Genomic DNA, 25635 nt, shown 5'->3' on the forward strand with positions numbered 1-25635 from the left:
CCAATAAAGATGTTAAAGGAAAAAAGAGAAAAAAAAAGAATGTTATGACAACATTCGGAAGGAAGACTTGGACTAAGGTCAACTGAAATGAGGGGGATTAGTTAGGAGACCATTGCAGTCATCATAGAGAATGATGATGGTGGTCAAAAGTTGAGTGTTGGTAGAAAGCATGGAGAAGAAGGGACAGAGTGGAGAGAATTTCAGGAGGCACTGTCTTCAGGATAGAAAAGGGAAGGGAGATAGTTAGGATGGTTCTCAGCTTCCTGAATGGAGGTAATGGTTAAACATGGTGGGTAATCAGGAGTAGATATGGGTTTAAGGGCAAGGTTAACTCTGTTCCAGTATAGTCTCCAATTCTGAGCTCACGTGGAATAAGCTCAATTCTATCCTCATCACAACTTGGAATATGTAAAATTAAAGTGAAAAATAGAACATCTGGCCCTTCACTGATTAAATGAGCTTTATCTTTGCTCTCACACTAGGAAAACCATTCCCTACTTGAAGCAACTTGAAGGGATATCCTCATACTTATTCCAGCCTCTCTCCTGCTTTTGGCTAGAATTCAAGGAAATAAGCTAAATACCTGCATGGCCTTAAAATATCTAGAAGTGCTCCCTTTTTGAGTCTTTCATGATCACAGTAGACTTTAGCGCAGGGTTTAGGGAAGTGAAGCCTGGGACCTAGGGTTCTGGGGAGGAGAAGCCACTCTAGGACCTTCATGGGACATTTGATATTGACAGTGCATTTTGACAGTGTTGAATTTGTCTTTCACTTAGGTCACTGTTCCTCACTGGATGCTTAAAGGGCTAAATCAAGAGTGTTGGAGGAGGAACTATAGAGCTGGGCTTCTTCCTGGACCTGGACTCACCTCTTCAATGGCTAGGTAATTATTTCTACAAATCTATCTTTTGATGTGTCTGTATTTTCCTTCTCAGATCTATCTCTGCCATCAACCCCAGGGTCCTGGGGTAACACTTCCATAGCAATAAAGAAGAGGGTGGGGGGAAGGTGATGGCTCTGAGCAAGTGACCAACAGCTGAACACTGATGACCCTTGAGGTCTTGGGCATTGTTCAGAGGATGGACATACCTTTTACTGAAGGCCTTGGTCCAGCCTACTGTCTTTCATGATTATCATCACACATTTCTTTCCTTTGCCCAGCTCTTTTAGACCTAGACCTCCCTCAGTGCTAAAGCCAAACTCCACTGCTGTGACTGAGTTCCTTTTTGAAGGTTTCCCCAGCTTTGGGTGGTAGCACAGGCTTAGTTTCTTTGTTGTCTTTCTAACTTTGTACCTGCTGAGTCTCTTTGGCAATGTCATTATTGTGATTGTTATTCACCTGGACCATCACCTCTATACTCCCATGTACTTTTTCCTGAGCATACTGTCCATCTCTGAGACCTGCTACACTGTGGCCATCATTCCCTGTATGCTTTCTAGCCTCCTGAGTCCTCATCATCCCATTTCTATCCAAGGCTGTGCCACTCAGCCCTTCTTCTGTCTCACCTTTAGTATCAATAACTGCTTCCTGCTCACAGCCAGGGGGTATGATTGCTATGTGGCCATCTGCAACCCACTACAGTATTCAGTCATCATGGGTAAAGAGTCCTGTATCCAGTGGCATCTGGGTCCCTGGGAATTGGCCTGGGTATGGCCATTGTACAGGTAACATCTGTTTTTGGCCTGCCCTTCTGTGATGCCTTTGTCATCTCTCACTTCTTCTGTGACATGAGACCCCTGTTGAAGCTGGCCTGCACAGACACCACTGTCAACGAGATCATCAACTTTGTTGTCAGTGTTTTTGTCCTTGTTCTACCCATGGGCCTGGTCTTCATCTCCTATGTCCTCATCATCTCCACCATCCTCAAGATTGCTTCAGCTGAGGGTCAGAAGAAGGCCTTTGACATCTGTGCCTCCCACCTCACAGTGGTCATCATCCACTATGGCTGTGCCTCCGTCATTTACCTGAAGCCTAAGTCCCAGAGTTTCCTGGGGCAGGACAGACTCATCTCAATGGCCTACACTGTCATCACTCCTCTGCTGAACCCCATCGTGTACAGCCTGAGGAACAAGGAGGTCAAAGATGCTCTGTGCAGAGCCAGGGGCAAAAGCCCCTCTCCTCTTAGTGAGGAGGTCATTGAAGGCCTTTTCTTTCATTTTGTAAATATGTATTAATTTTAATGCTGTATCAATAATACCTTTAAGTACGGGATCAAGAAGAATAGACTAAATTGAATTGGGTGCTAAAATTGGAGACTTCCATTTGAGCTAGTCATGGTTCTCTGTGACCTCCTTTAGAGAAGATAGAAAATGACTTGGCATACACTTAAGAATATAGGGGAGAGATTTACCTGCCTGGATCACTCATACCTATGTTATACACCCATGCACACATCTACATATGCCCTGAGAATATATTGGGTTATACAACTCCGGTAAAGCACAAAATCCAGCAAGTTTCTAGAAAGCTAATGAACAAAGTGTTTGGAAACCACCTCAGAAAAACCTCTGTTGTTGTTGTTAAGGGTGTATGAGTAATTTATGCAAAATTTTAACAGATAAGTGTGGAGACACATGCATGTCCTTTTCTGTGGACATTGAAGGCTTTCTTGTAATCTGTTTTTGCTGCTTACTAATATCTCATCACAGCCTGAGGACTCTTCAGAAGGCCAAAAAAAAAAAACACTCTCCAAGTGGATAGAACTGCCCTAACTGACCATTCCTGGAAATGAGGAGTACAAATGTGGGAAGGCAAAAAATCACCAGCTACTAGAACACAGAGGTGGGTTGTCCATAGTCCCAAGATGCTTAGGTGAGAAAACTCCAATTTGGAAAGGAGAGCATGCTGAACAGTTCAATGCTTTTCACATCTCCAGTGCAGGAGTGAAAGAGGATGGAGCCTGGAAGAAGCCAAGCAAAATCATAGTTCCTTTTGCAGGGTAGACTTAAATCTTTGAAATAGTGTTATAAATGTAAGCACTTTAACTACAACTTCTGAAATTATTTATTAATGAGCAGAAGTCTGAAGCTTGACTTAATGAAAAAAATTTCCAGTAAGTTCCTAAGCTGTCAGAGGTTAATCTTCAGAAATTTCTTCTTAGATACTCCCAACTTAAAACCTGAGGTAAAAAACAGCATTTCATGTTTGAGCATCACAGAAGGTGAAGGTGTATACCCTGGTCCTCTCTCCCTCATCCTTCCACTTCACTCTGGCCTTCTATACTGAAGAACAGGTATAACCTGAGTTTCAAACCCAGTTCTTGCCGTCTCTAGAATCCAGCTGATCCCATGGGGTGACGCTGCAGAGGCAAGATATCACTTGTAAGAGTGTCATGAAGTTAGCTGGGTGCTGAGGATAGGACAAGGCAGTGGAAATTAACAAATCTTCTAAGTCAAGTTAACATGTCTTGCTTTGCCAAGAAACACTGGCATGTGCTATCTGACCAGAGATAAAAGATATCTTTGCCTTTGTGACCAGATTTCTAGAAATGATAGAGTCAGTTTATTTCTGTTAGGATAGCCAAGAATTGCCAAAAACAGTTAAAAAAATTTTTTTTTGCATTGTGTTCTGCTTAGTCTAGATAAAGCTGTTAGGTAAAGGTCTGATGACCAGTGTCAGTTTCTGATAAGGCACCCGATAGGGACTTGGGCTTGGTAACTAACTGTCCAGGGCTGGGTAGACAACTTAAGGCAGGGAGACAATAATACTCTCTGAGTTTCTCTGGGCACCCAGGCTGGCGAGTACCTCTGCCATTCTCAGCATAAAGCTCCCATCTCTGACTTCAAGGAGATTCTCTTGTTGTCCCATTTCCCATTTAATGAGAAGAGAGAAATAGCAGAGCTTTTCTTCAAGTACTCAATTTCCCAAAATACAAGGTGTATCTTTTGTCCGAGTTTCCACTCTTGAGGTAGCCAAGGAAATTTGTCTTCCATTGGCCACTAGTAGGGAGCTACCAACTTGATTTTCAAAAACCAATCCTAATTATTGGGAGTTTGTGACATTTTGTAGCAGACAATTTGGAACAGCCATCATGGGAAAGATATTTGCTCTATGGACTGGCCTAGACCAATCTGGTAAGATATTGGAGGTAACAGAGGAAGCCCCAAGGGTGGAGCTGGGGTGAATTATTTCTATTCTAATCATTTGTATAACCTCCATACTTCCTCCCTGGCACAGATAGACTTTATGTATACTGAAATAAAAAAGCACCTTTATAAATGCCATATTTTGGGGGTCCACAAAATACTCAAGACCTCACTGTGTGTTCCACATTCCCTATGGAACAGATGTATGAATATCAGGAAGAAAAAAGGTGGAAATAAATGGTAGACATAAGTTTGGTATGAACCTGAAATTTAGATACATGGGAGAGCACAATGAAGGGAGAGACCAGTGTGTAGAGGATGAAGGAGAAATTTACACCAGAGCTTTTTTGGGAATGTGTTCTTAGCCTTTATGCTGGAGAGTCACCTCATAGAACTGGGTTCCCACGTAATGAAGGACAAAATGGGCTCAAAGGGAGCTTAGAGACCACCTAGTCCAAATGCCTCTTGTTACAAAGAAGAAATGGAATCTCAGAGACTGGCAAGAACTTGCCCCAGTCACACAGCTGGTTAACAACAGCTCAAACTTCCAGGTTTATGCTCTGTCCATAGCCCTTGCCAGCTGGGAGTGAGGATGAAAATGGAGGTAAAAGTGAATTGGAGGTAAGGTGAAAAAGTGAAAATAGAAGTAAAAGTCACTCAGAGACTCAGAAAATCCCTCAGAAGATGTATCTGAAGCTTATAAAGCCTCGACTTTCTATTCATGTTCAGTCTCTCTCAATTCTTAACTCCGGGTCACTTGGCCTCAGACTAAATAAAGGAGGAAGTAACTTGCTCTTTAGCCTGATGCATAGCTGTGTGTTAAACACTGTGAGACAAGATGTTGTTAATGAATGTTCTGTAAGACTGTGGTCTCAAGGTTATAACTTCTAACAGACCTCCTGTCTTTCCTTAAAGGTAGGGAAGTGTCCAGGAACAACACCAAGGAGCTTCCTGTAGGGACTTTTCCTGGCCTATGGCTGCAGGAAAAATCTCTTCTCCACTCACCAGGCTTCTTTACACAAAGCCAAGTGCCAAGGCCATTCCCTGAGAATCTGGTCATTTCCTATCTCTCTGAAGTGATTTTAAAAAAAGAGACAGTGTTAAGGAGGTTCATACCAGCGTTGGGGACCAGGGTGGGCTGCCCCTAAATGTGCCACAATGACATATTGATTATTTTGAATTAAAGTTACTCAAGAATCAGGGATGGATGGATTGGGAGTTTGGGATTAGCAGTTACAAACTATTATATATAGAATGGATAAACAACAAGGTCCTGCCGTATAGCACAGGGAACTATATTCAATATCCTGTGATAAACCGTAATGGAAAAGAATATGAAAAAGGATATATCCTCATATTTTTTCATATTCTTTTCCATATATATATATATATATATATATATATATTTTTTTTTTTTTTTTTTTTTTTTTTTTTTTTTTGCGGTACGCAGGCCTCTCACTTTTGTGGCCTTTCCCGTTGCGGAGCACAGGCTCCGGACGCGCAGGTCCAGCGGCCATGGCTCACGGGCCCAGCCGCTCCACGACATGTGGGATCCTCCTGGACCGGGGCACGAACCCACGTCCCCTGTATCGGCAGATGGACTCTCAACCACTGTGCCGCCAGGGAAGCCCTCCATATATATTTCTGTCTTCCTGAAAGTAGGAAATAAATCTCGCACATGAGAGGTATACTCCTTGCATCTGGAGGTAGAAGGACACCCTTACCGCCAGAGAGAGGGAATTCGGGGCTTAGAAGCCTATATAAACAAACTTGTTACTTATTTTATTTACCACCTCAAGCCCAAACTCTGTTTAGATTCTTCACGAATTGAGCACACCAATCCTAAGCTTCTTTGCCCTGTCAATTCCTCTCAAATGTATCATTTCTTTGTCTAAAAAGTATAAAAGCTGCCTGCTTTGACCACATTTTAGGTCCCATTTCTATGAGACCTCTGTGCACATGAATTAAAAAGTATTTCTTTTTCTCTTGCTAATTTGTCTTGTGTAAATTTTATTATTAGTTCAGCCACAAAAACTCAAGAGAGGTCAAGGGGAAATTTTTCCCCACCTCAACACCAAATACCTATATATATTTTTAAAAGCTTTAATAATTATTCTCTGCTTTATGGCCCCAAACATCCTTCGGAGAAAATGGGCCTTGTCAGTCTCATGGATATTTACAAATTTTCCCCTAGTTCACTTCATCCTTATGTTACGTTATTAATTGTTCGAAAACACAGGTAAACTAAAGGTGCTCTGATCCTCCATTGCCTGTTGTGAACTCTTGGTCAGCACTGATAGTATGTTGCCTCTCCTCCCTAATGCTTTCCCCAGGCCCCCACTATAACTGTCTCCATAAGCAGAGGTGGGGTGTGGGTGGGGGAGCAAAGACTGTGTCTTTGTCTGAGATCTTATTCAGTCCTGGACTGTTTTCAGAATGAGAGTTATGATTATTATTTGCTAGAATTTCACTAAGATGCTTAATTCAGGTGCTGTAAGAGGGTATAAAAGATTTAAATTGGGGAGATATTAGAGGAGTGAAACAATCACAGGGAAATCTTAGACTGAGCCTCATCCCCAGAGACCTATGGCTCAAGGCTGCCCCAGGTTCTGCCAAGAACTAGAAGTTCATATGATAGTAAGTTGAAGAGAGAGCATAAAAATGATCAACTTCATCAGCATTCTATCATGTCTTCTCATTCCTAGCTCAGACTTACAATGGAGATAACATTAGAAGAGAGAACATTTCTAATCTAGACCTTCATGGTTCTTGCCTCTAGAAGCAGAAAAGAAATTAGGCTCAAATACTTAGGAATGTCATGTTATGTGGTTTTATACTTCTTTTATTCAAGTTGTACATCTCTTTTAATACTAATAAATGAATCTATTCATTCTTTTACTTATTTAAATGATGTTTATTGAGCACTTACTATTACATGCCACTTGACCAGTTTTGATTGGTTTAATGAAGCAGTTCTGTAAAGCCTTGCGCACTTGGTACCTTGTGAGCTGTGTTTAACCATTAAGAAGCAATTGCTAATGCCAGAAAGAAATTGCTATTGCAGATGTTTCTTGAGCAGTAACATCAGTTCTTTGGGGGTTCTGGTCTGGGCTGTGGGTCCATAAATTTGTTGCCTTTCCTGGTTCTCTTAATCTTCAAGAGAAATGTGAACTGCTGCTGGGTCGAGATAAACAACACTGTGTCCACAACAAACAGAATCTTCACCAACAATGGGATAAGAAATTGTAGCCACAAATATTTGCTTCGGGAAGCTGGAGTGGAATCAACAACAAGAAACATAACTCATATTAGAAACTGAAAAATGAGTTTAAGGGTGTCATCCTCCCTCAGAGAAGGACCCAACATGGTCTTTCATTTTCTAGCATGATATGCCATCCAGAAGCAGAGAGAAAACACTCATGAGTTTGGGTTCCTCAGTCTGTGCTCCCTGGAGCCCTAGGGAATCCTGAGTATTTCCCCCACAGCCCCTGTCTAATGGTTTGTCTAGCCATTATGCCCAAGGGGAAAGGTCATAGGAAAGATGGCCACTTCTTTGGAGCTGACAAGACCAACATCCACATATGATTCAGAGGTGGAAAGGAGACAGAATGAGGGCAGGGGGTCACCAGTGCCTTATTTGTCAATCAATCAATCAATCAGTCATCATTTATTGCATGTCTGTTGGGTGAATTGAAGATATTAGACTAGATCATATTTAAGTTGCCTTCCAATTCCACTGTTTTGTGATTCCGTTACTCTATTTGCAAAGTACTGATTTTTTTTGTGATTGCTCTAGAATTATAGAACCCTAGAATATTACAGCCAGAAATTACTTACAGATCACTTAGACTGATGTCTCTCAACCCTGGCTGCATATTACCATTACCTGAAAGAGATTTTAAATACTGATGCCCAGGTCTCATTCCAAACCAATTAAATCAGAATCTCAAGGGATGATATACAGATATCAATTTTTTTTTAAATTTCCCAAGTGATTCTAGTGGAGTCTAGTCCAAATCCTTTATTTCACAGATAAGGGTACTAGAAGCCCAGCAACAATAAAATAACATGTCTCAAATTAGTGAACAGAAAGCAACCATTAGAGCTTAATTCTGGCTTCTGGTCTCATGCTTTTTAAGATATTAGCATGAGCAAAGTCCACCAAGCAAAAGTCTGATTTCTTCATTGCAAGGCAAATATTTCAAAGGCTCACTTTTTTATATGAAGTTTGGAAAGAGCAGCCTTTTTCATTGGCTAGAGAGGTAGCCCACCTGCCTATTCTTTCCTCATCAAGCCCTCTCTCTCATCTCCTAATTCACAGGCACACAGCCTATTGACTTGTTGGTTTCCTTTCCCATCCCTCCTAGGCTAGAATAGACTCTTCAAGCTCTTTATAGCTTTTGTTTCTTCAACTTTGAAACTCTCTTTCAATTTGTTAAATATAAATTTCTCCCCAGGAACAACAGATGACTTTGCTTGGCTAGTATTTAACAATCCATTTCACAAATATTACATTTAATATTTATAAAAATTCCATGTGAGCAGGTATCACTGTTGCCATTGAACAAGTAAGGAATCTAAGACAGACTGAGGGATACACTCTACCCCTGGTCCCCTCATTGCAAGTCTAATAGACTTTCCAAGGGATCACAGCTGCCCCCATTCTATAGCTGCCATCACTTTAGGCTCAAATGCTCTTTCTCCTTTCCCCTGCTATGAACTCCTTCCTTTTACTTCACCAACTTACCTTTTTTTATTTTAATGCTGAGGTGATTAGAAGTATGGAGTATCTGCTGAATTATGCCCATGCAGTAATAGGTGCCACTGTCCCCTGCTGTGACGTTGGTAATGGAGATGTTGTGGTTCTCATACCAGTACTTAAGGGCTTTGTCATTCTTGAAGTAAGTCACCTTGTAGACATTCAGATTCCTCCAGCTGTGGCACCTGAGGAAGAGGGGCTCGCCCTCCAACACTATCTCAGCAGAGGCCTGAAGGAGCAGCCAGTCTGAAGAGCATTTTTTATGTCATTTATTCAACAATGATAGATAAAATTAATAATAAATAAAAATAAAATAAAAGTAGATAAAAGAGGTCATGCAGAGAGTGTGTGTCAGAAACCTTTATCATTAACCCATTTCTTGGCTCATAAGGTCAATAAAAAAGAAACAAAAAATAATGCTTATAGCCTGTCTCCTCTATTGATAAATCCTCTCTCCAGAAAAGTAATTCTGGGACCACAACATCGCTGACCTTTCTAATGAGCCCACCCATAGAAGGCCTGAAACCCATTATCACACTCAGCTCCATTGTTGCATTTAGTCACTAAGGGGGAAATAAACCCACTATGCCTGGGGAGTCTTAGCCTAGGAGAGTGTCTGTTTTGTCCTCTCTAACCTTATAGGTGCTTCCCAGTTCTATTAGTCACAGTTAGCCCCTGACTTCTTCAGAACATGTATCACACTTTTAATTAGTTATTTGTGTAAGTACTGATTGGATGTCCTTTTCCTCATTGGGCTCTATATTTCAGAGGTCTGGGGCATGCCTGTTCCTTACATCATATCTCCAATGCCTAACACAATACCTAGGAGTTGGTAGGTTCTCAACAAACGTTTGTCAATAATGAGTCAGTAAAATATAAGAGTCAGGTTGCATGGCTAATGTCATTTTAAGAATTGAAAAGCATTCACCAAAGGAGACTTTTCAATGGAAATGTGGCTAGGTTGCACAAGCGTATTTTATTTAGGAATGATCCTTGAGGACTTTTCTAGAATCTACTCCAAAGAAATAAAGAAGATGTTTTACACTGCTTTAGTTTCTATTTGGAATTTGTACACAGCTGTTGAAACATCTCTTTTTACTCGAGAAAAATACAAAGTATGTTTATGCTTTAAAATATTTTTTTATTTAAAAATATAAAGCAAAATATAACAATGAGCTAGCCATGCAAATGAAATCATTGCTTTGTTCATTAAACATTTACGGACTAACCCACATGTGCCTAAGCATGCTGCACTAATTGTTGACAGTAATAAAGATGAAGCAAACATAAGATTTGTTCTTAAGTAAAAGCAGAGGACATGAGGAATGTAGAGAGAGGTCTTTCAAAATGAAGAGTGCAACTTAATATTCAGGTTGTGATACATGGAAATTGCAGAGCAAATCTTTAAATCAATCTTTTGATCCTATTTAACATATACAGCTATTTGCAATGTTCACATATCCAACATGCCATTTGACCATAAAACATGCATCTGCACCTATGTAGAAAAGATAGTCAGAAGTGAAATAGAGTAGAGGAGTAACACTGGGAGATTGCCAGAATCTTGAAAGAAGGCAGAATGGCTGACAGAAGGAGTAGAGGTAGAAGAAGCGAGATGGACAGGTCTGGTGAGAGATGCTGAGTCCCACCTTGGTGCCCTAAACCTTGGAATAACTTGCTTTCTCCCCATCTTCAGATGGGCCATTCCTCACATGAGAGAACTGATATTTCCATAACCCTGGAACTTACCACTGATGACATCTAGGTACACAGGTTCACTCATGAAAAATCCTTTGCTTTGGCATCTATAGTCCCCACTGTCCTGGATGCTTGCATTTATGATGTCCCAATGTGAAGTTTTTGCTTCCAAAGAGTTTTTGTTGTGGGTCCACAAAGTGGAGTCATCTTCATGAGAACTGTTCCCTCCACATGTAAGAGTCACATTCTCTCCTCTAAATATTCTGTTCCATGGGGGATTCAAGGATACCTTAGATCTCCAGATGGCTTTCAGAAGAGCAGATTGTGGAAAGAGACATAGAAGGGGGAAAAATATCATTGAAAACTGTACAGACTCCAAAGTACAGACGTACCAATAGTCAGACAATCAATGGTCAGTCTACCCTTACTTATACCATTGGTGATAAGAAGCTGTCCTGATTCCTAGGATTAAAGGAAGGAGACAAGGGTGTTGTGGCTCCACAGAGCTCCCAACCTAGGGAGAAACATAAGACACAAATGCAGCATATTCAAAAACAAACAAGCAAATTTACTATGTGATGTAGGATAACTCCCTCTAATTCTCTAAATTTCAGTTCCAATGTCTGTAAATGAGGACTGCAGTCTCTTCAGGCAGAGATTATGTCTGTGATGTTCAACCATAACTCAGCACAGTGACTATTACACAGTAAGTGTTCATTAAATATTTATTGAGTTGATGAATGAGTGAATAATGGATGAATTAAGGTATTGGACTAGATGAAATACATGATCTCTCCCAGCTCTAAATTTTTATGACTATTTAACTGTGAGTGAATATGGAATTAAAAATATATGTCAATTCTGGATGGTAGTGAGAAGTGCCAAGAGGATCAGTCTTAAAAGTCTTTCAGGGACAAAGAGATATGGCACAAATTTGAACAGAAACTTTGGAAGCAGCCAGGTGGTGATGAGGAAGAGATGAAGCTGCTGAAAGACTTGGATTCAAGGGACTTATGTTACAATCCAGTCCTTTGTTAGCTGTGTAACCTCCAGAAAATGACTTAATCTGAGTTTCAGCATCCTCAATTATAAAATGGCAATAATAATAACAGTGATGATGGTGTAAGAATTGAAATGAGAACTACAGGCTCTTTGGTGGGGTTAATGGTGGACGCTGGGAGGGCTCATGCCAAGGAATGCATCCAAGAACTTCTGCTGCCAGTGCCTTGTCCCTGTGGTGAGCCACAGCCACTATCCACCCCACCTTGAGCCCCCTGCAGGAGACCCTCCAACACAAGCAGAGCAGAAACAAGAAAAACAACAATCCTGCAGCCTGTGGAACAAAAACCACATTTACAGAAAGATAGACAAAATGAAAAGGCAGAAGACTATTTACCAGATGAAGGAACAATATAAAACCCCAGAAAAACAACTAAATGAAGTGGAAATAGGCAACCTTCCAGAAAAAGAATTCAGAATAATGATGATGAAGATGATCCAGGACCTCAGAAAAAGAATGGAGGCAAAGACCGAGAACATACAAGAAATGTTTAACAAAGACCTAGAAGAATTAAAGAACAACCAAACAGAGATCAACAATATAATAACTGAAATGAAAAGTACACTAGAAGGAATCAATAGCAGAATAACTGAGGCAGAAGAACGGATAAGTGACCTGAAGACAAAATGGTGGAATTCACTGCTGTGGAACAGAATAAAGAAAAAAGAATGAAAATAAGTGAAGACAGCCTAAGAGACTTCTGGGACAACATTAAATGCACCAACATCCTCATTATAGGGGTCCCTATAATGGAGAACAGGGAGGTCCCTAAAAAGGAGAACAGGGAGAAAAAGGACCCAAGAAAATATTTGAAAAGATTATAGTTGAAAACTTTGCTAACATGGGAAAGGAAATAGCCACCCAAGTCCAGGAAGCACAGAGAGTCCCAGGCAGGATGAACCCAAGAAGAAACACACCAAGACATATAATAATCAAATTGACAAAAATTAAAGAAGAAAAATTATTAAAAGCAACAAGGGAAAAATGACAAATAACATACAAGAGAACTCCCATAAGGTTAACAGCTGATTTCTCAACAGAATCTCTACAAGCCAGAAGTGAGTGCCATGATATATTTAAAGTGATGAAAGAGAAGAATCTATAACCAAGATTACTCTACCCCGCAAGGATCTCATTCAGATCCGATGGAGAAATCAAAAGCTTTACAGACAAGCAAAAGCTAAGAGAATTCATAATCACCAAACGAGCTCTAAAACAAATTCTAAAGGAAATTAAATAAGTGGGAAACACAAGAGAAGAAAAGGACCTACAAAAACAAACCCAAAACAAATAAGAACGTGGTCATAGGAACATACATATTGATAATTACCTTAAACATGAATGGATTAAATGCTCCAACCAAAAGACACAGGCTTGCTAAATGGATACAAAAATGAGACCCATATATATGCTGTCTACAGGAGACCCACTTCAGACCTAGGGACACTTACAGACTGAAAGTGAGGAGATGGAAAAAGATACTCCAAGCAAATGGAAGTCATAAGAAAGCTGGAGTAGCAATACTTATATCAGATAAAATAGACTTTAAAATAAAGAATATTATAAGAGACAAGGAAGGACACTACATAATGATCAAGGGATGAACCCAAGAAGAAGATATAACAATTATATATGCACACAACATAGGAGCACCTCAATAAATAAGACAAATGCTAACAGCTATAAAAGAGGAAATCAACAGTAACACAAATAGTGGAGGACTTTAACACCTCACACCAATGAACAGATTATCCAAACAGAAAATTAATAAGGAAACACAAGCTTAAAATGACACAATAGGCCAGATAGATTTAACTGACATTTATAGGACACTCCATCCTAAAAGAGCAGATTACAGTTTCTTCTCAAGTGCACACAGCACATTCTCCAGGATAGATCACCTCTTGGGTCACAATCAAGCCTTGGTAAACTTAAGAAAATTGAAATCATATCAAGCATCTTTTCCAACCACAGTGCTGTGAGATTAGAAATGAATTACAGGGGAAGAAATGTAAAAAACACAAACACATGGAGGCTAAACAATACATTACTAAATAACCAAGAGATCACTGAATAAATCAAAGAGGAAATCAAAAAATACCTAGAGAGAAATGACAATGAAAACATGATGATCCAAAACCTATGGGATGCAGCAAAGCAGTTCTAAGAGGGAAGTTTATAGCAATACAATCCTACCTCAAGAAACAAGAAAAATCTCAAATGAACAATCTAACCTTACACCTAAAGGATCTAAGGAAAGAAAAAACAAAACCCCAAAGTTAGCAGAAGGAAAGCAATCATAAAATCAGAGCAGAAATAAATGGAATGGAAAGAAAACAATTGCAAAGATCAATAAAACTAAAGGCTGATTCTTTGAGAAGACAAACAAAATTGATAAACCTTTAGCCAGACTCATCAAGTAAAAGAGGGAGAGGACTCAAATCAATAAAATTAGAAATGAAAAGGAGAAGTTACAACAGACACTGCAGAAATACAAAGCATCATAAGATACTACTACAAGCAACTCTATGCCAAAAAAATGGACAACCTAAAAGAAATGGACAAATTATTAGAAAGGTAAAACCTTCCAAGATGGAACCAGGAAGAAATAGAAAATATGAACAGACCAATCACAAGTAATGAAATTGAAACTGTGATTTAAAATCTTCCAACAAACAAAAGTTCAGGACCAGATGGATTCACAGGTGAATTCTATCAAATATTTAGAGAAAAGCTAACACCCATCCTCTTCAAACTCTTCCAAAAAATTGCAGAGGAAGTAACACTCCCAAACTCATTCAACAAGGCCACCATCACCCTGATGCCAAAACCAGACAAAGATACTACAAAAAAAGAAAATTACAGACGAATATCACTGATGAATATAGATGCAAAAATCCTCAACAATATACTAGCAAACAGAATCCAACAACACAGTAAAAAAGATCATACACCATGATCAAGTGGGACTTATCCCAGGGATGCAAGGATTCTAAAGTATATGCAAATCAATCAATGTGATACACCATATTAACAAATTGAATAATAAAAAACATATGATCACCTCAATAGATGCAGAAAAAGCTTTTGACATAATTCAACACCGATTTATGATAAAAACTCTCCATAAAGTGGGCATAGGGGGAACCAACCTCAACATAATAAAGGCCATATACAACAAACCCACAGCAAACATCATTCTCAATGTTGAAAAAAGTGACAGCATTTCCTCTAAGTTCAGGAACGAGACAAGGATATCCACTCTCGCCACTCTTATTCAACATAGTTTTGGAAGTCCTAGCTATGGCAATCAGAGAAGAAGAAGAAGTAAAAGGAATCCAAATTGGAAAAGAAGTAAAACTGTCATTGTTTGTGGATAACACGATACCCTACATAGATAACCCTAAAGATCTAGAAAATAACTAGAGCTAATCAATGAATTTGGTAAAGTTTCAGGATACAAAATTAATGAGCAGAAGTCTCTTGCAGTCCTATCCACTAACAATGAAAGATCATGTCAGAACGACCTGTATGCATAAAACTATAAGACACTAATGAAAGAAATCATAGATGATACAAACAGATGGAGAGATATACTATGTTCTTGGATTGGAAGAATAAATATTGTGAAAATGACTATACTACTCAAAGCAATCTACAGATCCAATGCAATCCCTATCAAATTACCAATGGCATTTTTTTACAGTACTAAAACAAAAAAATCTTAAAATTTGTATGGAGACACAAAAGACCCTGAATAGCCAAAGCAATCTTGAGAAATAAAAACGGAGCTGGAGGAATCAGACTCTCTGACTTCAGACTATACTACAAAGCTACAGTAATCGAGAAAATATGGTACAGGCACAAAACAGAAATATAGATCAATGGAACAAGATAGAAAGCCCTGAGACAAACCCATGCACCTATGGTCAACTACTCTATGACAAAGGAGGCAAGGATATACAATGGTGAAAAGACAGTCTCTTCAATAATTTGTGCTGGGAGAATTGGACAGCTACATGTAAAAGAATGAAATTAGAACACTCCCTAACACCATACACAAAATAAATTCAAAATGGATTAAAGAACTACATGTAAGACCAGACACTATAAAACTCTTAGAGGAAAACATAGGAAGGACACTCTTCGACATAAATCATAGCAAGATCTTTTTTGATTCACATCCTAGAGTAATGGAAATAAAAGCAAAAATGAATAAATGGGACCTAATTAAACTTAAAAGCTTTTGCACAGCAAAGGAAACTATAAACAAGACTAAAAGTCAACCCTCAGAATGGGAGAAAATATTTGCAAATGAATCAACAGACAAATGATTAATCTCCAAAATATATAAACAGCTCATGCAACTCAATATTAAAAAAAACAACCCAATCCAAAAATGGGCAGAAGACCTAAATAGACATTTCTCCAAAGAAGACATACAGATGGCCAAGAAGCACATGAAAAGCTGCTCAACATCACTAATTATTAGAGAAATGCAAATCAAAACTACAGTGAGGTATCACCTCACACCAGTTAAAATGGGCATCATCAGAAAATCTACAAACAACAAATGCTGGAGAGGGTGTGGAGAAAAGGGAACCCTCTTGCACTCTTGGTGGGAATGTAAATTGATACAGCCACTATGGGGAACTGTATGGAGGTCCCCTAATAAACTAAAAATAGAATTACCATATGACCCAGCAATCCCACTACTGGGCATATACCCAGAGAAAACCATAATTCAAAAAGACACATGCGCCCCAGTGTTCATTGAAGCACTATTTACAATAGCCAGGTCATGGAAGCAACCTAAATGCCCATCAACCGACGAATGGATAAAGAAGATGTGGTACATATATACAATGGAATATTACTCAGCCATAAAAAGGAGCGAAGTTGGGCCATTTGTAGAGATGTGGATGGATCTAGAGACTGTCATACAGAGTGAGTAATTCAGAAAGAGAAAAACAAATATCGTATATTAACACATATATATGGAATCTAGAAAAATGGTACAGATGAACTGGTTTGCAAGGCAGAAATAGAGACACAGATGTAGAGAACAAATGTATGGACACAAAGGGGAGAAAGCAGGGATCGGGTGTTGTAGGATGAATTGAGAGATTGGGATTGACATATATACACTAATATGTATAAAATAAATAACTAATAAGAAACTGCTGTATAAAAAAATTTAAAAAAAGAACAAGTTTACATGATAGTGGCTGGAGGAGTGGCTGAGACACTTAGATGCTCAACAGACATGATTGTTGGCATTAAAGAGGAAAGGGTGACTTGAGAGAATGAAGTGGCATGTGGGAAACTTTTAAATGGGGGGATAAAGGAAGATTATGCAAGGTGGAAGTGGGTTGGACAGGGAAGAGCAGATTAATAATCATTAGAAAATAGATGATGGGATGAAGGGAAAGAGTGAAGGGAGGGCAAGTCCCAGACACATTGAAATGCTGAGGGAACAAGGACAGAGGTCTCACCTGCTGATATGCCATCTGGAGCTGCAAAAAGTCCAGAGAGGATACGTTAGTGTCTATCCCCAGCCTTCTGGACACCTAAAGACTGGGATCTGGAAGTGGTGATGAGGTTTACATCCATGAAGTTTTAAGGGCCAACCATCTTTCCAGGAATCTGACTCAGGGAAGGAAGGAGCTTCTGTCTTTCCTCCCTTGCCCTCTGGAAGATGCCAGCATGATAGCAAGGACCAGACTTTCAGTCCAGCTTCCCCCTTAGATGGTGTTCAGCCCCACTTCCTCTGCTATCCAGCTTGCCTTCCCTACAGAATCCCTGGGAAATTCCCCACGGTTTGCACATAGACTAGAAAAAGTCACCAGTAAAATGATCAACTTTCCCACTCCAGCTGCTCTCCCAATCCATTTTGGCCCCTTCAGGGGTCAGTAACTGATCTCTACTTACAGAAGAGCAGCAGAGCTATCCACAGCAGTGCAGGGGTTCCCATGGCAGTAGGCATTTCCTCTGTGGCTGCCAGGTGCCAACTGGCCTGGAGAGACCTAGGGCCTTAGAGTAAGCTTGAAACTAAAAAGGAGAAGGAAATGTTCTCTGTTTCATATCTCATTAACTCATCAGCTGCACCTAGGTTTGCTTCCTTCTCTGGAGATAATATTCAGGGTGGTGCCTAATAGGACAATTTTGTATTTACCCGCATACTGCACTCTCCATCCCACTTCCGTGTACACATGTGGAATCTAGTGGTAAAGAGGCATAGAGCTAGGCACACGGGCACAGAGCTTTCTTAAACTGTCAATGTATAGCTATGTCATTTGCAACTTAGAAAAGTGGGGTGCCAGGGAGAGCAGAATAAAACAACAACAGTTAATTATTCAACACCTAATATATGCCAGGCAGTATGATAAATACATCTGGTATTTCATTCATTTCTCACAATAAACCTATGAAGGAGGTACCATTGTTATTGACATTTTATAGATAAGAAAATTGGAACTTAGAGAGGTGAAGTAGCTTGTCTTAGGGTATTCCCTAGTAAATGGCTAATTTGGGACTCAAAATATTTAAAAAATCTAATCCCAGAGTAAAACTCTTAATCATGATGATATATTGTTTATGCAAGTATGGCCAGCAATTGCTGAAATTCTGTTGTGGTTCTGCAGAGCTACCAATCCTCTTATTACCTAATTTCCTGCTGATACATTAGTTCACAAAGTCACAAATTTTCATCTGCTTCCCTGATGATCCACTATCCAACCAGCCAAATTAGAGATATTTTCAGAGACTCCTTCTCTCCCATGGGGTCCTGATGGGGCTCACAACACAGGAAGGCAGACATTAAGCCTTAACTTACAGGGATCTCGGTCATATAATTTATTTTATTTTCTTTCCCACCATTTTTCCCTTTTTATCTTTCTAATCTCCAGCACGATCACCCTTTCTCCTCTAAATCCGCATCTGTTCTCCTCCCTCCAGGACCCCTTTGCCTAATTCTTCTGTTTTTTATATCTAGGTCAGAGTTGGTCACCTTCTTCCAGGATTTGGTATTGATAGTGATACTGGAGATAATAATCCCATAAATAGCTACAATGGTTTGCCCTTTACAAAGCTTTTTCATATGCAGTGTTATTGTTTGGTCCTTGGCAGAACTCTGAAGTAGGCAGAGGCAGTACAAAGTAAGCAAGGCCCCATTCTATCATGCTATGCTTTTCCTCACAGACTCTTGAATTAGGTCTAATGAATTAAACATAAAGTCACTGCACGTAAAGATCTAACCAAAGCTTCCAGCTTCTATGAAATTAGAGAATATGGGGCTACGGATTCATAAATAGAAAGTTTCATATAAGAAAGATTGTGACTGGTCCCAGGTCATGCGACGTTTTAGTGACAGATCTTTAAAGAAAGAAGCCATTTATTTTGGAAAGCGTAAGTATTTAGAGATCTGAATTCAAATACTCCTAGTATTTATGTGATTAAGGTTTACCTGTAAAGTAGGGACAATAATGGTATCCAGGTCATGTCTTTATTATGAGGTTTAATAAGATAATAAATGTGTAAAGTGCATTACACAGCATCTGGTATGTAAAAGCTGCTCAGTAAATCGACCTTTGCCCTCCTTTATTATCATTATTTATTAAAGACTCAGGAGAAACATGCATTTCAACAGGGTTAAGGCAATCAGCAAATACACAGGATGCTTGATTTGATAACCAGTATCTTAACGCCAGTATAATTTATGTAAGCAATGTCACTCCTCTCCATAGTCACGAAGAAGGGAGCATGATAAGAGAGAAGAGAATGGAAAAAGTTGTTTGCCGGTGGGGGCGGGTGGGGTGGGGAGGAGAAAGAAATGGGGAATATGCAATTTTTGAGGCACTGTCAGAAGGCAGTACGTATTTGAATATATCAAGATCCTGGAAGAGACAGACAGAAGCTATTTCACCACTTTGCTGAGTTTGTCCAGGGGAGTTATCAGATATTCTTTTTCCCTAGGACAGCGATTCTACAATAAAATTGTCCTTCAGAGACGATCACTTTCCTGCGACTCAAATAATCTATTTTACAGCTTCCTCCTTCAGTTATTCCCTGCTTGAATGGGAGGTAGACTGAAATTCATCAAGACATACTATTTCCTAGCTCAGAGAGTATAAGCTTTGGAGTTGAGACACTACTTGCATTTCCTCCACCATCCTAAAGACTTTTTTGCTTCAGTGTCCAGTAGTGAAATGAAGGTAGTATTTTGGTAGCAGTAATGGCAAACATCAGCAGATTCAACAAAAGTAGTTCACTAAAAAAAAAAAAAAAAAAAAGTAGTTCACTAAAGCTCAAAAAACAAAACAAACCATGCATTCATCAACCTCTACAACAACAACAAAATCAACAATATCAACCTCAGAAAGAATAAACTATACCCTAAATGCCATAGTACCCAAAGGAATAAAATGAGTATTCAGAAAGGACAACACTTAAGATTAAACCATAGTACTACTCCACTCTGCCATAACTGGTTGATGTGCCAGTTGAATTCCACACATCCTTTATCTTATTAAAAAAAAAAAGAAAAAGTTCTCCAAATTTTATATCCACTGTCTGGGTGGAATGTGCTGTTGATTCTTGTATCCTGCTTGTCAATGTCAGGAACATGTGTTCACTGGGATCAATAGTTTGTGTCTTAACCTCACTTCTTACTACAAGCTTTGAACCCGGGTACTCATGTGTTCAACACTCATAAACAGCATTTCTATCCCCAAATTTTGACCTGTTACTGGTTCTCAGAAACCTTAATCTATTCTTCACTTTGCAGCAGTGGGGAAATGAAACTCAGTTGGCCATGCATGAACTATAGGGCCTATCCACTGTGACGTGTCCAGAGTAAAAGGCTTTTGCCAGGAACTTTGATGATTTGGGACATGATGGCAAAGGAGGGATCAGTCCATAGTGTGTCTGAGCCTTTGTTCCTTCCAAAACTGGGAAGCAGAAGAAAAGCTAATCTACTGGCTTTTTCCTCTCTGTTTTCCAGTATCAGGCAAGGTCGATATAAAATTGGATATGAAATGATGAAACAGCAAAACTGCTCTCTGTGTGTATGTACCCGATAAATACTGATTTCTTTCTGAGGACTGGGAACAAGGCTAAGTATGCAACATGCCTTATCTACTTGGCTCCTCCTACCAACGTTATGTGGTTAAAGAATGAGGAAACTAAAGCACAGAGAGGTTAAGTGACTTGTCCAAGAACATGCAACTGCTAAGTCGAAAAGTTACAATGGGAATCTGGCTGAAGAGTCTACACTCATGACCACTTCTATATAATATGTATCCTTATTCATCCAATCTACACATTGTCCTTAAAGTCGACATGGGTTCATAGTCTCCATGCAAAAATTTCATGGATTCCAAGGATCCATAACCCACCCACAAATGGAGAATCATTGATATAATCCTACCTCTAGAAATTGTAGAAAATGCAGTCCTACGATTTTTTCTTGTTTTTGGAAATTGCATTTCAATCCACAGCCACAATGCTATGAGCACTGTGGACATACTAGTTATGTATATTTCATTGATGTACCTAAAAAAGAAGAGAGAAGAGAGAGAGATTCTTGCCTTTTTACTCTGGATTCTTAGGGCAAGGAGGACACCAGCTCCTGCCACCTTGAATAGGAGTCTGCTCAGGAAAGAGCTCTGAATAGCTGGTGCTGACTGCCCGGTGAATTTTCACAATAACATCAGTGGCTTTAATACTTTTAAAATGTCTTGATTTGAATGGTTACCTGCTTTGGGTGGATCATCAAGAAATAAATAGAAGCTCCTAGGACTCCCAAAGTAAATGCACTCAGGAAGAGATGGAGACAGGGGTTATGCAAGCTAAAACTTTAGGTGTGGACAGAGATTCTTCCTCCGGAAAAAGAAAAATGAGACTTCAGGAAATAATCCCAAGGTTGATACTTTCCCTTCCATTTTTAGAGACTAACTTCTGTCTATCGTGGAAGGGAGAATCGGTGGAATTTTTCACAGAAATAAGGATTTGAATGGAGACTAGTTGTAAAATATACTTCTGACACCTGATTTTATTTTATTTTATCTTTTTATTTCAAAAAAAGTATTAATTTATTTATTTTTGGCTGCTTCGGGTCTTAGTTGTGGCACGCAGGACCTTTCGATGTGGCACGCGGGCTTCTCTCCAGTTGCAGCATGCGGCCTTAGTTGCCCTGCGGTATGTGAGAGCTCAGTTCCCCAACCAGGGATCAAACCTGTGTCCCCTGCACTGGAAGGCGGATTCTTAACCACTGGACCACTAGGGAAGTCCCCTGACACCTGATTTTTAATAACAAAATATGCTATAGCTCAAATTCAAAAGTGATCATACTATTTGGGTATTACAAATTGATATTGATAGAGCTAATATCTTACAGACTACTTATAGACAATATTCTACAGATTGGTTATAGACAGGTCTGCGAGATAGCCAATTAAAGGTCATCAGTGGAAGCCTAGAGGTCAAAGGGTCTGGGTCAGGTTCATGGTCGTGTACTGAGTGAACATAAAAATGCAGTACACTGGGAAAAGATTTCCTAACTAGTGATACAATTCTGAGGTATCCCCTAAACCTATAAAATACAGAGAAAATCCTTGAGTAGGTCTCCTAAAATTCCTCCAGGCTGGGCCACTAACTGAGCCTAATTCCTACTTTTTTATAGAGTATATTGTGGGCAGCTGGGGTATCAAGCTGCCTGTCTTTGAGATGTGAAACCAGTTATTCACCTTCCAATTGAGGTATCTCTGCAGGGCCTTGCAGTTAGGAAACAGTCTGAACCATAAGGTGCATCAGGCAGATTGACCCGGACCTTTGCCTTATAAATACTGTGTTCCAGCCAAGGGACCCAGAGGCCCTCCGGCTTGCCTTCCTGCCTTCCAACAGATAACAGACGTTAAGTGAGCTGATCTTTTCTTCAGAGTAGAGAGAAGAGAATTATAAGCCTGCTGAGGAAGATTCCTAGGGAGAATGATGGCATTTAAAAAAAATTTGCTTTTTTAATGCTGGACTATTATATTAAATTTTAAAAATTAAAAGAAAAAAATTATTATCCAGGCATATTTTAAAGAGATTAAGTGTAAGACTGATTAGGCGTCCAGGCTCTGAGCAGGCATTGGAGTGAGTTTGATTCTCAGCTCGGATCACGTATTGGCTTTGTGGCTCTTGTCAAGTTACTCAGTCTTTCTGTGACTCAGCATCCTCTCTGGTAAAATGGAGATAGTAACAGCACTTGTTGAGAGTATTAAATGAGTTAATATAGTGAAAGATTTAGAAGAGAGGCTGGCAGATAGTAAATGCTGTATATGATAGTCATTACTGTTATTATGATCATTTTGTTAGCAGCCTTTGGACTTGAGAGCAGCAGAGAAAGAGACTCCTGTCCATAGGAAAAAGATTTGGAAAGGTTACCGGTCCAGAAGGCAAAAACCCTCCTCAGAGGGTGCAGCCCAGCTCACACAGGAGCAATTGTGCTTCAAGCAGACCCTATCTGCACTCACAGGCTGGGGGCCTGGAGGGGAGGAGTTGCTCTGTGGGGGTCCTGAGATCATTCCCAGGTGTAAGTCTAGACAGAGAAACCCCAGTCTTGCCGAGTCAGCCCTCAAGCCATGTGCAGTGCAGGCTAGATTTATTTTAAGCTTCCTTACAGAATTACACAGTTAAAAATGGAAACAACTTTCTCTTAAAGAGATTCTTAAAGGAATCCCTTTTAGGCTGTTAGCAGATAAGGACAAGAGGTCTTAGCCCAGCCAAGGATATTTGCATTTTAGTAAGTAACTTTCAGAAGCTGGGAGGAGTTGCCTGTTGCTTGTCTCAGTGATGGGTGTGCAGGATACATTTTTAGCATTTAGAAGGCAGCCCAGTGTCCTGTAATACCCAGGACAGGCTTGCATAATAAAGAACTTGTTCTGCCTTTGCAATGCTTTTGAATGTCCAGCCAGATATTTTATAATTATTTGAGCCTTGCATCTGACTGCTTGACAAATAATGCAAAGTATTTTTACATTTTTTTCATATATACTGGATTTTACAGGAGAGAAACTATTGTGTACACTGAGGGAAGATTATTCTTTGTGTTACTTGAAAACTGGGTTTGCCTCTTGGTGGGTGTTGAGCCAAAGGATACAACCAAGCCAAAAGATTGGGAGAAAGAAGGATTTATTATTATTTGCAGCAAAAAGGAGAACACGGGGGATATTTCCCAAAGCAGTGTCTCCCGGAACCGCAAAAATTGGGAAGTTTTAAGCTAAGGTACATGCATATTCATGAAGGGGCTCGAGCAGAGGAGAATCCGCATAGAATTGGGGTCAAGGTCAAGTCCAAGCTTTAGTTGATTGAAGTCACAAGGGTCAACATCATCATTCCATCCTCCACCTTGGTGGGGACCTTAGTTCCTGCAGAACTCAAAGACTGTATCAGAGTGTCATGTATATCCCTTGTGGAGGAGCTAGGACTCTGTTTTATAGCCGTACTATTGTTTCTTGACTGCTTTTCCTTTATTTCTTCATTCCCTCACTTCCTGATTACTGAGATCTGCTCATGGGCAAGCATTGTGGCCAAGCTTAGTTCACAAGATGACTTAGGCCAAAAATGGCTTCTCTTATGTCAAGAAAGCCATGCCCGGTTCTCTTTCTATGGGGAACCCCTACCCTATCTGCTCACATTTGCTTTTCCTGGAACAGCATCCTTGAATTGTTCACTGTTTGCCAAAATCAGATCACCAACAGCTACACTGTTCCTGATCATTGTATTGTTACCAAATTAGTCAGCTAGACCCCAGCAGGGTCCTGGCCTGGGCCAAGACCCCTTGTCTCAGCCAGGGAGGTTCTTTTTCTGCTTGGATTTGTGCAGCCAACAAGAAAACTGATGCTGAGGCTGGAACAGCACAAACTTTATTCAATGGCCAAAGAATGAAGAAGCAGGAACTTTTTGCAAATCAACTTCTCAATCCAGTTCTGGCAAAGACACCAAATATATAGGAGGGTCAAGGTAAAAGGGAGGGAAATCGGAAAGAGTGAGAGGAATATTCATGAGTTATCCAAGCACAGGGGTGTGGTTTGGACCTGAAACTGATGCAACACTCCTGTTCAGTCCTGTATGGGCTTTTCCAGTTGTTGTCATGGCAATTGTCAACTGTCATGGCACCTGTGATGTATCATTTAGCATATGCTAATGTATTACAATGAGCATATAATGAGGCTTAAGGACTACTAGAAGTCAAATCTTCTGCCATCTTGGGCCTAGTTGGTTCTAACCAGTTCTTGTTTTTCTCTGTACAGCTTCTTCCTGAAACTTAGATAACAGTAATTGGTTTCTTGGAGGGAGGGGCAGGGGTATGACTCTGGGGTAACAGCCTTGGTATCAGTATCACCAATACCTCACTATCATGTTAGGCTACATTTATAGCTGTCATATTCATCATGGATATATTTTCTTACTATAAAGTCAATTCATTTTATTTCTTTTTAATATTAAGACTGGGAATTATATTGGGTTTTGTGTGTGTGTGTGTGTGTGTGGTATGCGGGCCTCTCACTGCTGTGGCCTCTCCCATTGTGGAGCACATACTCCAGATGCGCAGGCTCAGCAGCCATGGCTCACGGGCCCAGCCACTCTGCGGAATGTGGGATTCTCCCAGACCGGGGCACAAGCCCGTGTCCCCTGCATCGGCAGATGGACTCTCAACCACTGCACTGCCAGGGAAGCCCCTATACTGATTTTAAAATCTATATGTGTGTGTAGTTAGGAGCGATGAATCCAGTTTCAGGTGCCTGAAACTTCCACAATTTGGGGTGTCTTCCTTAAAAAGTTGAATAGAAAATTATGAATAAAATATTAGGTATTAGAATGACTACTTATTTAGAAAAAGAAAGCAAACTACAACAAACTGCTAAATGTAAAAGCTGGAAAATGACATGAACATTATAAAATCCAGAAATAATTTTCTTTTTCTATATATCTTTACTACATACACTGATCTCTTCTTCATTAGACGGTTATATTGTAATATCACTTT

At 39.9% G+C, this 25635-nt stretch overlaps 2 protein-coding genes across 3 annotated transcripts; one reads left to right on the forward strand and one right to left on the reverse strand.

Annotated features, from left to right (window-relative positions):
- The first annotated feature begins 1126 nt into the window (after nt 1-1126).
- Nucleotides 1127-2175, forward strand: LOC132515439 (olfactory receptor 10J4-like). The gene is given in 2 exon segments (XM_060141858.1): nt 1127-1616; nt 1619-2175. Coding segments are annotated over 2 exon segments (1047 nt in total).
- A 4969-nt stretch (nt 2176-7144) lies between these two features.
- FCER1A (Fc epsilon receptor Ia) lies at nt 7145-17606 on the reverse strand. Of its 2 annotated transcripts, XM_060142268.1 has the most exons (5): nt 17535-17606; nt 17099-17119; nt 10595-10849; nt 8834-9091; nt 7145-7358 (listed from the first exon to the last, which is right to left on the reverse strand). In XM_060142268.1, the coding sequence occupies exons 1-5, from the start codon at nt 17587-17589 to the stop codon at nt 7171-7173; spliced, it is 777 nt and encodes a 258-aa protein (XP_059998251.1). In that variant the 5' UTR covers nt 17590-17606; the 3' UTR covers nt 7145-7170. The 2 variants fall into 2 exon arrangements, with proteins under 2 accessions (XP_059998251.1, XP_059998252.1); XM_060142269.1 differs by lacking the exon at nt 10595-10849 and having other exon boundaries at nt 17535-17589.
- Nucleotides 17607-25635: the final 8029 nt, after the last annotated feature.

Source organism: Lagenorhynchus albirostris, chromosome 2 (assembly GCF_949774975.1).
Source record: "Lagenorhynchus albirostris chromosome 2, mLagAlb1.1, whole genome shotgun sequence".
Taxonomy (NCBI): domain Eukaryota; kingdom Metazoa; phylum Chordata; class Mammalia; order Artiodactyla; family Delphinidae; genus Lagenorhynchus; species Lagenorhynchus albirostris.